The sequence below is a fragment of the Delphinus delphis genome, chromosome 3 (genome assembly GCF_949987515.2).
Source record: "Delphinus delphis chromosome 3, mDelDel1.2, whole genome shotgun sequence".
Classification (NCBI taxonomy): Eukaryota; Metazoa; Chordata; class Mammalia; order Artiodactyla; family Delphinidae; genus Delphinus; species Delphinus delphis.
In genome coordinates, this window is record NC_082685.1 from 117,416,297 (window position 1) to 117,429,643 (window position 13,347).

Genomic DNA, 13,347 nt, shown 5'->3' on the forward strand with positions numbered 1-13,347 from the left:
GGGGCTAAGAAGCAAGAGTTCTCCCTGTACAAAACACTTCCTTTTTCAAAGCTTTTACAGCAAAGCTAGGTATTGGTTATTTTATCTCTATGTTCCAGAGAATAAAAACATATTCAATACATTCTTGCAAAGGCAAAATTATAGGGAAAGAAAAAAGATCAACGGTTGTCAGGGGTGGGGGGTGGAGAGAAGGAGTAACTAAAAAGGACCCTGGAAAAGTTGGGGAGTGATGGAATTGTTCATGTATTGGTTATATGATTATAAATGTTTATGAAAATCTGTAGAACTGAACACTAAAAAGGATAAAGTTTATTGTGTGTAAATTAGAACTTAACGTTTTAAATAAGGAATAAACAGCTGGCCACCCCGTTATATTTTACATTCTTTTACCTCCGGCACATGAAGTATAAGCACACTGTCTCCGTTAGAGTCCTTTCCCAGGGGCTCTTCGACAGAACTCTCACCAAGATCCACACCCAAATCAAGTGTGTGGGGCCTTGACTCAGAGGAAACAACAGGAGCAACTGAAGACAGCTGAACCTCTGCAGACCTCCCTTCTTCATCTTCATCTCTGAAAGACAGATTAGTATGTATCTGAAATCACGGAGACAACCACAGAACTATGTTTAGAGCTAGGTATGTCAAAGTTCATCTAATTTAATGGTTTTCAAACTTTTAAGATAGATTTAATGCAACCGAACAAATTCTTACAGCTACTGCTTATGCCTATAGTTGACAAAGAATATAAATCAAATCCCAGAATATCTTTGCTCTTTTACCTTCCAGTTAGGCGTGCTTCTTGTGAAATACTGGTTTCTTCAATACCGTGTACAGATGCCAATTTGCTCTGCTCCTTACTCTCTGCTGTTGTAACTGATTCAAGGTTTTTATCTTCTAATTCTCTCCCTTTAGAAGCATTTTTCTCAGTTTCTTAAATAAAAAATACATTTAAAATATAGCCCAAAATAGTAAAGTCAAAATCTCCATATTAGAAACATATTCTGTTTTCAAAGATCACTACATAGTGGCTCTTCCAAACTTCCCTTAATCCAAAAAGCAAGCTTATTCACATGGCAAAAAGGTGGTCTGGGTCAATTACACTTTTTAACATAAATGAGATAATTAACGAGTCTGCACTGCACATATTTCACTCCTGGCAGCCACAGCTATTGTATCTCTACTTCACTGTAATAGCAGTATAATAAGAAACTCATATACAGAAGAGGTTTAGAGGTGGGTACACATGAGGCCTGGCTGGTTCCACCTTGGGGGAAGTGTTGGGGAGGGAGCTGTTCTGTAATGAATAATGTCAAAAAGCGGAAGAAAATGACGTCTGTATAAAAGAGGTAACTGGGGTCTGCACACTGAGAGACCTTCCGGGTACCGATCAAGCCAAAGTAATGAATTAACTAATTGAACCACAGGAATTGTTGGCTAAAAGAAAATCCCAGAGATCAAGAACCCCAAAACAGGGAAAAGACGATGCTAACCATCCAGATCTTCTACATATGGGGTTGAATATAATCTAGGCAGCCTACCACTTACACTGCTTTTCCTGCTCCCACTAGTACCCTTGGGACCTTGGCAGGGAGGGGACATGGAAAATATAGTGAGGCTATTGAAAAAATGAAGAGCACTATGCAATCATATGGAAAGATTTTTTTTCAATATAGTAATCTTTAAAAACAGCACTAACATATAAAGAACTCAATAATAAAAAGACAAATAACTCAATTCTAAAATGAGCATAGGGACTTCCCTTGCGGTTCAGTGGTTAATACTCTGCCTTCTAACACAGGGAGTACGGGTTTGATCCCTGGTTGGGGAGCTAAGATCCCACATGCCTCACAGCCAAAAAAAAAAAAACCAAAACAGAAGCAATACTGTAACAAATTCAATAAAGACTTTTTTTTTTTTTTTTTTTTTGCGGTATGCAGGCCTCTCACTGTTGTGGCCTCTCCCATTGCGGAGCACAGGCTCTGGACACGCAGGCTCAGCGGCCATGGCTCACGGGTCCAGCCGCTCCGTGGCATGCGGGATCCTCCCGGACCGGGGCGAACCCGCGTCCCCTGCATCGGCAGGCGGACTCTCAACCACTGCGCCACCAGGAAAGCCCTCAATAAAGACTTTAAAAATGATCCACATCAAAAAAAAAAAAATCTTAAAAAATAAAATAAAATGAGCATAGATCTTGAGAGTCATTTCTCTAAAGAAGATATGCAAATAAGCACATAAAAAGATACTCAACATCATTAGTGAACAGGGAAATGCAAATCAAAACCACAATGAGACACGGCAGAAATACAAAGGATCATAAGAGACTACTACAAACAACTATATGCCAATAAAATGGACAACTTGGAAGAAATGGACAAATTCTTAGAAAGGTACAAGCTTCCAAGACTGAACCAGGAAGAAACAGAAAATATAAATAGACCAATCACAAGTAATGAAATTGAAACTTCAATTAAAAATCTTCCAACAAACGAAAGTCCAGGACCACATGGCTTCACAGGCAAATTCTATCAAACATTTGGAGAAGAGCTAACACCCATCCTTCTCAAACTCTTCCAAAAAATTGCAGAGGAAGGAACACTCCCAAGCTCATTCTACAAAGCCACCATCACCCTGATACCAAAACCAGACAAAGATATCACAAAAAAAGAAAATTACAGGCCAGTATCACTGATGGAACATAGACGCAAAAATCCTCAACAAAATACTAGCAGACAGAATCCAACAACACATTAAAAGGATCATCCACCATGATCAGGTGGGATTTATCCCAGGGATGCAAGGATTCTTCAATATATGCAAATAAATCAATGTGATACACCATATTAACAAACTGAAGAATAAAAACCATATGATCATCTCATGAGATACAGAAAAAGCTTTTGACAAAATTCAACACCCATTTATGATAAAAACTCTCCAGAAAGTGGGCATAGAGGGAACCTACCTCAACATAATAAAGGCCATATATGACAAACCCACAGCAAACATCATTCTCAATGAAAAACTGAAAGCATTTCCTCTAAGATCAGGACCAAGACAAGGATGTCCACTCTCACCACTACTATTCAACATAGTTTTGGAAGTCCTAGCCATGGCAATCAGAGAAGAAAAAGAAAGAGAAGGAATTCAAATTGGAAAAGAAGAAGTAAAACTGTCACTGTTTGCAGATGACATGATACTATACATAGAGCATCCTAAAGATGCCACCAGAAAACTACTAGAGCTAATCAATGAATGTGGTAAAGCTGCAGGATACAAAATTAATGCACAGAAATCTCTTGCATTCCTATACACTAACAACAAAAGATCAGAAAGAGAAATTAAGGAAACAATCCCATTTACCACTGCAACGAAAAGAATAAAATACCTAGGAATAAGCCTACCTAAGGAGGTAAAGACCTGTACTCAGAAAACTATTAAGACACTGATGAAAGAAATCAAAAATGACACAAACAGAGAGATATACCATGTTCTTGGATTGGAAGAATAAATATTGTCAAAATAACTATACTACCCAAAGCAATCTACAGATTCAATGCAATCCCTAGCAAATTACCAATGGCATTTTTCAGAGAATTAGAACAAAACATTTTACAATTTATATGGTAACACAAAAGACCCCAAATAGTCAAAGCAATCTTCAAAAAGAAAAACGGAGCTAGAAGAAACAGGCTCCCTGACTTCCGACTATACTACAAAGCTACAATAATCAAGACAGTATGGTACTGGCACAAAAACAGAAATATAGATCAATGGTACAGGATAGAAAGCCCAGAGATGAACCAACACACCTATGGTTACCTAATCTATGACAAAGTAGGCGAGACTATACAATGGAGAAAAGACAGTCTCCTCAATAAGTGGTGCTGGGAAAACTGGACAGATACATGTAAAAGAATGAAATTAGAATACTCCCTAACACCATACACAAAAATAAACTCAAAATGGATTAAAGTCCTAAATGTAAAACCAGACACTATAAAACTCTTAGAGGAAAACACAGGAAGAACACTCTTTGAGATAAATCACAGCAAGATCTTTTTTGACCCACCTCCTATAGTAATGACTATAAAAACAAAAATAAACAAATGGGACCTAATTAAACTTAAAGGCTTTTGCACAGCAAAGGAAACCATAAACGAGACAGAAAGACAACCCTCTGAAAGGGAGAAAATATTTGCAAACGAAGCAACTGACAAGGGATTAATCTCCAAAATATACTAACAGCTCATAAAGCTCAGTATCAAAAAAAAACAAACAACCCAATCAAAAAATGGGCGGAAGACCTAAATAGGCATTTCTCCAAAGAAGACATACAATGGCCAAGAGGCACATAAAAAGATGCTCAACATCACTAATTATTAGAGAAATGCAGATCAAAACTACAATGGGGTATCACCTCACACCGGTCAGAATGGCCATTATCAAAAAATCTACAAACAGTAAATGCTGGAGAGGGTGTGGAGAAAAGGGAACTCTCTTGCTCTGTTGGTGGGAATGTAAATTGATACAGCCACTATGAAGAACAGTATGGAGGTTCCCTAAAAAACTAAAAATAGAACTACAGTACAACCCAACAATCCCACTACTGGACATATACCCTGAGAAAACCATAATCCAAAAAGACACATGCACCCCAATGTTCATTGCAGCACTATTTACAATAGACAGGGCATGGAAGTAACATAAATGCCCATGAACAGATGCATGGACAAAGAAGATGTGGTACATATATACAGTGGTATATTACTCAGCCATAAAAAGGAACGAAATTGGGTCATTTGTAGAGATGTGGGTGGACCCAGAATCTGTCATACAGAGTGAAGTAAGTCAGAAAGAGAAAAATATTGTATAATTTAATACATATACATGGAATCTAGAAAAATGGTACTGATGAACCTATTTGCAGGGCAGGAATGGAGACACAGATGTAGAGAATGGACGGACGTGTGGACATGGACGGGGGGGGCAAGGGGGAGTAGGATGAATTGGGAGATTGGGACTGACATATATACACTACCATGCGTAAAACAGATAGCTAGTGGGAACCTGCTATATAGTGCAGGGAGCTCAGCTCGGTGCTCTGTGGTGACCTAGATGGGTGGGATGGGGGTGGGTGGGTGGGAGGGAGGTCCAAGAGGAAGGGGATATATGTATACATATAGCTGATTCACTTCGTTGTACAACAAAAACTAACACAACATTGTAAAGCAATTATACCCCAATTAAAACACACACACACACACACACACACACACACACACACACACACACACACAATGAGATAGCACTTCACACCCACTAGGATAGCTATACTCAAAGAGACAAATAATAACAAGTGTCTGGGAGGATGCAGAGAAACTGAAACCCTCACCGATTGTTGGTGAAAATATAAAATGGTGCAGCCACTTTTGTAACAGTTTGGCAGTTCCTCAAAAGGTTAAACACAGAATTACCACATGACCCAACAATTCTACTTGTAGGTATAAACTCAAGAGAAATAAAAATATATGTCCAAACAAAAACTTATAATGACTGTTCTTAGCAGCATTATTTATAATACTCAAAAGTTGAATATACTAACCATTGAATTGTACACTTTTTTTTTCCTTTTTTTTTGGCCACTCAGTACAGTTTATGGGATCTTAGTTCCCTGACCAGGGATCGAACCCGTTTCCCTGCAGTGGAAGCGCAGAGTCCTAACCACCGGACCACCAGGGAAATCCTGATTTGTACACTTTAAATGGGTGAATTCTATGGTATGTGAATTATCTCAATAAAATTGTTATTTTTAAGAAGTGCTGAATAGTATATATGATATAGTATACATATATTTTTGTTCTTGCTGAAAGGAATATACATGTGTATACATATATATGTATGTGTGTATGTATATATATGGGTGCTTGTGTGTATATACACACACCCTTATTTAGATGCATATGTGTATAAAACATTTTTAGAAGTCTACAATAAAAACTGATACTGGAAATGGGATTAGGGGCTGGGAACCAAGGAAGAGGGAGGTTTTAAAATTTTTGACTTTTGGGTACTGTCTTATTTTTTGCCACATGCAATGTATGCCTAAGAGATGTTTGCTTGAGTATTCATGTATAAACACATACAGAAAAAAATATATATGAAGAGAAAGTTTGATCAAGTAAATATAGTGAAAGGGTAATAATTAGTGAAACTAGTTGGCGGGTTTATGGGTATTTATTTTATAGCTCATTCTACTTTCTGTATGTTTTAACTTTTTAATAGTTAAAATAATTGTAACAACTGAATATTCCATTTGAAATGCTAATGAAATTTCTTGGGTCAAAGTAATTTTGTAACTTTCAGGGGAACAATAAAGTTTACCTCTTTGAATTTCCACTTCTTTAGTTACAAACAAACTGGGAACTTCCCGATGAGCACCAAACCTGCTGGTCCCTAAAATTTTCTTAAGATTTGGCTTAGGCTTGGCAAATCTACTTCTCATTCTCAAATTATTGGTCACTTCTGAAGTTGTCCTAGAAAGAGATGGGAAGAAAGAGAAATTAATCAACTGTGTAAGAATTCTCTCAGGATTCTGTGTAAGAATCTGGACCATGTCTGTAAAACTGGGACTATATTTACATAAAACTGTTTCAATAATGCTTAAAACACCCATTGTGGTAATTTTAATATGCAAACCATTAAACTAAAATCAAAATCTGCTAAACCTTACTTTAAAGGGTGAAAAATCAGCACTGCCCACCTTACATTTATTTGTTACTCAAAGCTATTGGTCAAATTGATGGTTGGTTTATATATTTATTAATTGAACACTAATTTATTTTGTAAAACTCAAAAAAAATAATAGTTTAATAAAGCAAAATAAACCTGGATGATATAGAGTTTTCCTTTACTTCTTCCATTAAACCAATTTCTTCTTTAGTACTTTGTTCATCCAATATAATCTTGTTTTCTTCTACTGATGGAGATGCACTACGGATAGGTGAAGAAGGTTCCTGACATTCATGAACAATTTTGAGATTTGTATTATCTGGGCAAAAAGGAATATGGCTTTTATCGCTTGAATGAACATCAGGAAGTACACATACTCCTATTGCAGAAAAAAACAGAAAATTAAAATTGACCAAATACAAACAGATGTCCAAATAAATCCTTCAACATGCAGCAACGGTAAAATTCTGTTATTTTTATTTCTGGCCGCACCACGTGGCATGCAGGATTTTAGTTCCCCAACCAGGGATTGAACCCGTGCCCTCTTCAGTGGAAGCAGGGAGTCTTAACCACTGGACCGCCAGGGAATTCCCTAATTTTTTTTTTTTTTTTGAGTAAACAATGTGTTAAAGATTTATTCAATTCATTAGGAGAGGACTAGCAGAATGATAAAATGGGTAAAACACATTTGAGAAACTATGTTATTTTTAAAGTCTGCTCTTTTTGGCTCCAAGTTTAAATTTATGACCTCATATTTCATGCCAGAGATTTGACATGTGCTAAGTTTAATAATTCTTATAGACTGAAACTTTTCTGTTATTATAATTAAAAATAAATCTTTTTGTTACTTTCAGTAACTATATAACCTCAGATGAATTTCCAGATAGGATTATCTTCATTTATAATTTTTTAAAACCTGTATTTTACATTCTAGATATTTGTGACAGGCTACAATGCGATACTCTGCCATTGAAAAAGGAGCCCTATAGGGAACGCAAATCAGAGACTTTCCTGATAAATATATAGTTATGGGCCAAGAAATCTGACACTTAAAACAAATGGCAGGTCACTCATCAGCAGTTAAAATGATTAACAGGATTATAAGTAACATGATTATCCATTTAATGTAAAGTAGAAGGTACTTTGATAGTAAAGGCCATAGCCGAAAATAAAATACTAAGAGTGTGGGTTGACATATTTTTTGGCTCAGTCCAAACTAACAGAATAGTCTAAACTATCTCAATAGTCTAAATTATCTCAATAACTAATCTTGCCCCTTCATACTGTATTTGACTGTCATGTAATTGTGAAGACTATCTAAAGCAGTGGCTCCTTCACTAAAGAAACATGTGTGAAGAGATCAGTGGTCAAGGAGTTCAGTTAGCCGATGATGTTTACGATGATAAAGGTAGCGGATTCACTAGATTAACTATTCTACAAATACAAATTATCCTTAATAAACCCAGTGCACTATATGGAAATGGAGGCCATTAGAGGGCTAAGTAAGTAGTAAGTAGGATGGATCAATGCATACATATTACCTTTTCCGGAAAAATAACACAGTGATGCCAACTTCAAATGTAAAAGGCAGATATTCACTTAATATTCAAATATGGGTATATTTCTTAAAAGTTGGATTTTAAAGGTTTCTTTTTTTGGTAGGACTTATCTTTTATTCTTACCATCACTCTGTTCTGGACTGATCTCTGACTGCAACACCAGACCTCCCATTGTAAGTAAAGTTATGGCAGCTTCAGTGCTTCCATCGCTGGTACCTTGTGAAAAACCAGATCAACATTAAAATAGAAAAATGAATTGGGAAATTTATGTTTGGTTGCTTAGAAAAGAATTTTAATTTAGGTGTTTATCCTCTAGTAACAAGTTTCAAAACCCTCCATACCACTAATCCCTTACTAGGGTAGTGTTTCATTCAGCTTACATACTATAAATAGAGCATCAACTGCTGACTTTTACTCACTGAAAATGCCTCCTTCTCGTTAAATAACTTAATACCTTCAAAGGAAAGACATCTGTGCAAATCAGAGAAAATAAATACTTCTTTATCAAACATTTAATCACTCTCTAAAGTAGCATTCCAAGAACCCAAATTTCTCCTAGAGATAATATATTCAAACTGCTGGATCTTTTCATTCAATTCTCCAGCAAACTGACTCATTTACTAATTACCACCACTATTAAATCACTCTGTTCGTTGGTGTTAACCAAGTATTTTTAGCTGTTTCCTTATTAACAGTTACCTGTTTCAGCTTGGGAATGTTCACCTGTGGTCATTTCCTAAAAGAAGAAAAGAAAAGTAATAGCTTAGGTATTTTCCCAAACACATGTTCCATATCTCAAAGCACTACATTTTACAGGTCTTTCTATGCTTTTGGTTACAGTGGAGTGGAAATTTATAATTATTCATAAAATTTCATAAACAAGAACAGAAATCATTTAAAAGCCAAATATTTTCATCTCTTGCTCCTTCTTTTACCTTTTGCTTGTATTATATGCAAATTTTAATTCTAATCATATGCAACAAGCATCTGCCTTTCTTACTTCTTCAATTTCATAATCCTTCAACTTTAGTCACATCTGCTGCTAGTTTTGACTCAATGGAAACCAAGGTCTGAACAATATCACAAATTTTTTACACTACTAGGTGGCTTAAAAATTAAATGAATTTTAATAAATTAAGAAGTTATAGGATCTATGTCCAGCATGACAGCATGAGGAGCTCTGCTGACCCTCTCCCCAATGAAACTGGTAAAATTTATTAAAGAACCACCATTTAAAGCCTCTGGAAATGGTCCTAAGGGCGTAAGATGCACATATATTCGATAAAATTGTTGAAAATTCAGTAACAAAGGTGAAAGTCTGTGGTATTTGAGCTAAGACTGCTCTCTCCCTCCTTCCAGCTCAGTGAGGTAGACTCCACCTCAGACTGCTGCGGCCAGGAAAACAGGGTCCCTTCTCCCCGAAGGCCCCATTTGGAGGGCTTTCAGCTCCTAATACCACAAGAACCTGGTGTCAGATTCATCAAAGATAATAGGCCTGTATCTATTATGAATATGGACAAAAGAATCCTCAATAAAATACTAGCAAACTGAATCCAACAACATATAAAAATTATATGCCATGGGGACTTCCCTGGTGGTCCAGTGGTAAAGAATCCACCTTCCAATGCAGGGGACGGGGGTTCGATCCCTGGCCGGGGAACTAAGATCCCACATTTCGCGGGGCAACTAAGACCGCATGCCACAACTACTGGGCTCACGTGCCTCAACAAGAGAGTCCCCGTGCCACAAACTATGGAGCCCACGCACCTTGGAGCCCATGTGCCACAACGAAGACCTGACACAGCCAAAAAAATAAAGAAAATAAATAAATATCCAAAAAAAAAATTATATGACATGACTAAGTAGAATTTATCCCAGGAATGCAACTTTTGGTTTAACATCCAAAATTCAATCAATGTAATACATCATATCAATACAATAAAAGACAATTACATGATCATCTCAAGAGATGCAGAAAAAGCATATGACAAATTCCAACACTCTTTCATGATTAAACACTCACACAAACTAGGAACAGAATGGAACTTTTTCAATTTGAAAAAGGGCATCTATGAAAAAAACCACATCTAACATCAAACTTAATGATGAAAGACTGGATGCTTTCCCCTACTTTTATTCAACATTGTACTGGAGTTCTAGACAGGGTAATTAGGCAAGAAAAGAAATAAAAGACATCCAGACTGGAATGTGTTATAAACTGAATTATGTCTTTCAGAAAGATATGTTGAAGTCTTAACCCCCAGTACTGTGAAGGTGACCTTATTTGGAAATAGGGTCTTCCTAGGTGTCATCAAGTGAAGATGAGGTTATAGTGGATTAGAGTTAGCCTTACTCCAATAAGACTGGTGTCCTTATAAGAAAAGAAACACAGACACACATACAGGGACAACACCATGTGGCAATGGAGGCAAAGGTTGACCTTGTGTTGCCACAAGCCAACGAATGACAAGGAATGCCAGCAAGTGCCAGAAGGTAAGAGAAAGGCCCAAGATGATTTCTACCTCAGAGCCACCAGAAGCACCCATCACCAGGGGCATCTTGATTTTGGAATTCTAGCCTCTAGAACTATGACAGAATAAATTTCTGTGGTTTTAAGCCACCCAGTTCGTGGTACTTTGTTACAGCAGCCCTACAAAAGTAATACAGAAAGACAGAAGTAAAACTATCTCTATTCACATAGGCCATGATCTTATATGTAGAAAATCCTAAGGAATCCACTAAACTATTAGAACTAATAAATGAGTCCAGCAAAGTTGCAGGACACAAGACCAATATACAAAAATCAAATGTATTCCTATAAACTTGCAATAAACAAACCAAAAATGAAATTAAGGAAACAATTCCATTCACAATAGCATCAAAAACAACAATATACTTGAAAATGAAGTTAAGGAAATGCAAAGCTCATACTGTGAAAACTACAAAACACTGTTGAAAGAAATCAAAGAAAAGCTAAGTAAATGGGAAAATATCCCATGTTCATTGACTGAAAGACTCGAACATTGTTAAGAGGGCAACACCTGCTCCCCCAACTGATCTACAGATTCAATGCAATCCCAACCAGAATCTCAGCTGATGTCTTTGTAGAAACTGACAAGTTGATTTCAAAATTCATATGGAATTGCAAGGGACCTATGATAGCCAAAACAATCCTAAAAACAGAATGAAATAGGATGACTTACACTTATTAATTCCAAAACTTATTACAAAGCAACAAATCAATAGAGCCTCACCAGCATAAAGACAGACAAATAAATCAATGGAATAGAATTGAGAGTCCACATATCTGCAGCCAACGAAGTTTTGACAAAAATAAAAGACAATTCAATAGGGAAAGAACAGTTTTTTCAAAGAAATGGTGCAACAACTAGATAGTCATATGCAAAAGAATGAAGTGGGACTCTAATCTCACACCATATAAATAATTAACTCAAAATGGGGAGAATTCCCTGGCAGTCCAACAGTTGGCGCTTGGTGCTTCCACTGCTGGGGGCCCGGGTTCAGTCCCTGGTCGGAGAACTAAGATCCCGCAAGCTGTGTGGCGTGGCCAAAAAAAAAAAAAAAAATAACTCAAAATGGATTAAAGACTTAAATGGAAAACAGGAGTAAATCTTCAGGACCTTGGCTTTGGGAAAGGATTCTTACATATGACAACAAAAGCATGAGCAACAAAAGAAAAAAATAGATAAATGAAGTCCAAGTACTCTAAAGCAGTGGTCCGCAACCTTCATGGCATCAGGGACCGGTTTCGTGGAAGACAATTTTTCCATGGATGGGGGAGGAGGGCGGATGGTTCAGGTGGTAATGAAAGTGATGGGGAGCGATGGGGAGCGGCAGGTGAAGCTTCACTCGCTCACCTCCTGCTGTGCGGCCCGGTTCCTAACAGGCCGTGGACCTGTACCAGTCCGCGGACCTGTACCAGTCCACGGCCCAGGGGTTGGGGACCCCTGCTCTAAAGGAAACCATCAAGAAAATGAAAAGACAACCCACAGAATGTGAGAAAATATCTGAAAATCACATATACGATTAGGAGCTTGTATCCAGAATATAAAAAAATTCTTACAACTCAATAAAAAAAAGACAAATAGACCAAAAAAATTTTTAAATGGGCAAAGACTCAAAATAGACGTTTCTCCAAAGAAGACATAAAAATGGCCAATAAAAGCACGTGAAAAGATGCTCAACATCATTAATCAATAGGGAATGCAAATCAAAACCATAATGAGGTACCATTTCACACCTACTAGGATGGTTAGATCCAAAAAATCAAATAAATATTGTCAGGATGTGAAGAAATTGGAACCCTCATACGCTGCTGGTGGAAATATAAAACGGTGCAGCAGCTTTGGAAAGCAGTTTGCTAGTTCCTCAAAGGATTAAACAAAGTTACCATATGACACAGCAATTACACTCCTAGAAATGTACCCAAGAGAAATGAAAACACATGTCCATACAGAAACTTGTACACAAATGTTTATAGCAGCATTACTTATAATGGCCAAAAGATGGAAACAACCTATATGTCCATGAACAGATGAATGAATAAAGGAAATGTAGTATATTCATATGGAATATGATTTGACCACAAAGAGGAATGAAGTACTGATACATGCTACAACATGAATGAACCTTGAAAACACTAGACTAAGTGAAAGAAACCAGGCACAAAGGACCATACTGCGTGTATATCTCCAGAATAGAGAAATCTATAGAGACAAAAAGTAGATCATTGGTTGCCTAGGCCTGGGGAAGGCTGGAAGCAAAAAGGGGAACAACTGCCACTGGGCATAAGACTTCTTTCTGAGGTGATGGAAATGTTCTAAAATTGTGCATATAGCTGTAAATACACTAAAAGCCATTGAATCATATACTTTAAATGAATTAACTGTATAGTGTATGAACTGTATCTTAATAAAACTGTTTTTGAAAAAGTTGTAACTCTTCATTTACAAAAACAAGATAAATACCAACTAAATAAGGAAGAGTGCCAAGCAAAAGGCAACTAAATATGTTTTAAATAATTTACATTTAGTATATA

General features: G+C 36.9%; 1 protein-coding gene across 7 annotated transcripts in view; it reads right to left on the minus strand.

Moving 5' to 3' along the window:
• The window catches only part of BDP1 (BDP1 general transcription factor IIIB subunit), an 88,511-nt gene that overhangs the window by 18,189 nt on the left and 56,975 nt on the right, over window positions 1-13,347 (minus strand). For 6 of the 7 annotated variants that reach the window (XR_009519000.1, XM_060009343.1, XM_060009342.1 and 3 more), the window contains exons 27-32: window positions 8,988-9,024; window positions 8,412-8,504; window positions 6,886-7,108; window positions 6,382-6,533; window positions 780-930; window positions 391-571 (exon numbers count right to left, since the gene is read on the minus strand). Coding sequence is in view for 6 of the 7 variants with exons in the window: in XM_060009343.1 (XP_059865326.1) it covers window positions 391-571; window positions 780-930; window positions 6,382-6,533; window positions 6,886-7,108; window positions 8,412-8,504; window positions 8,988-9,024 (837 nt within the window). In the remaining variant the exon portion in view is untranslated. The remainder of the gene's footprint in view (window positions 1-390; window positions 572-779; window positions 931-6,381; window positions 6,534-6,885; window positions 7,109-8,411; window positions 8,505-8,987; window positions 9,025-13,347) is intronic. The other variant, XM_060009344.1, reaches the window with a different exon arrangement.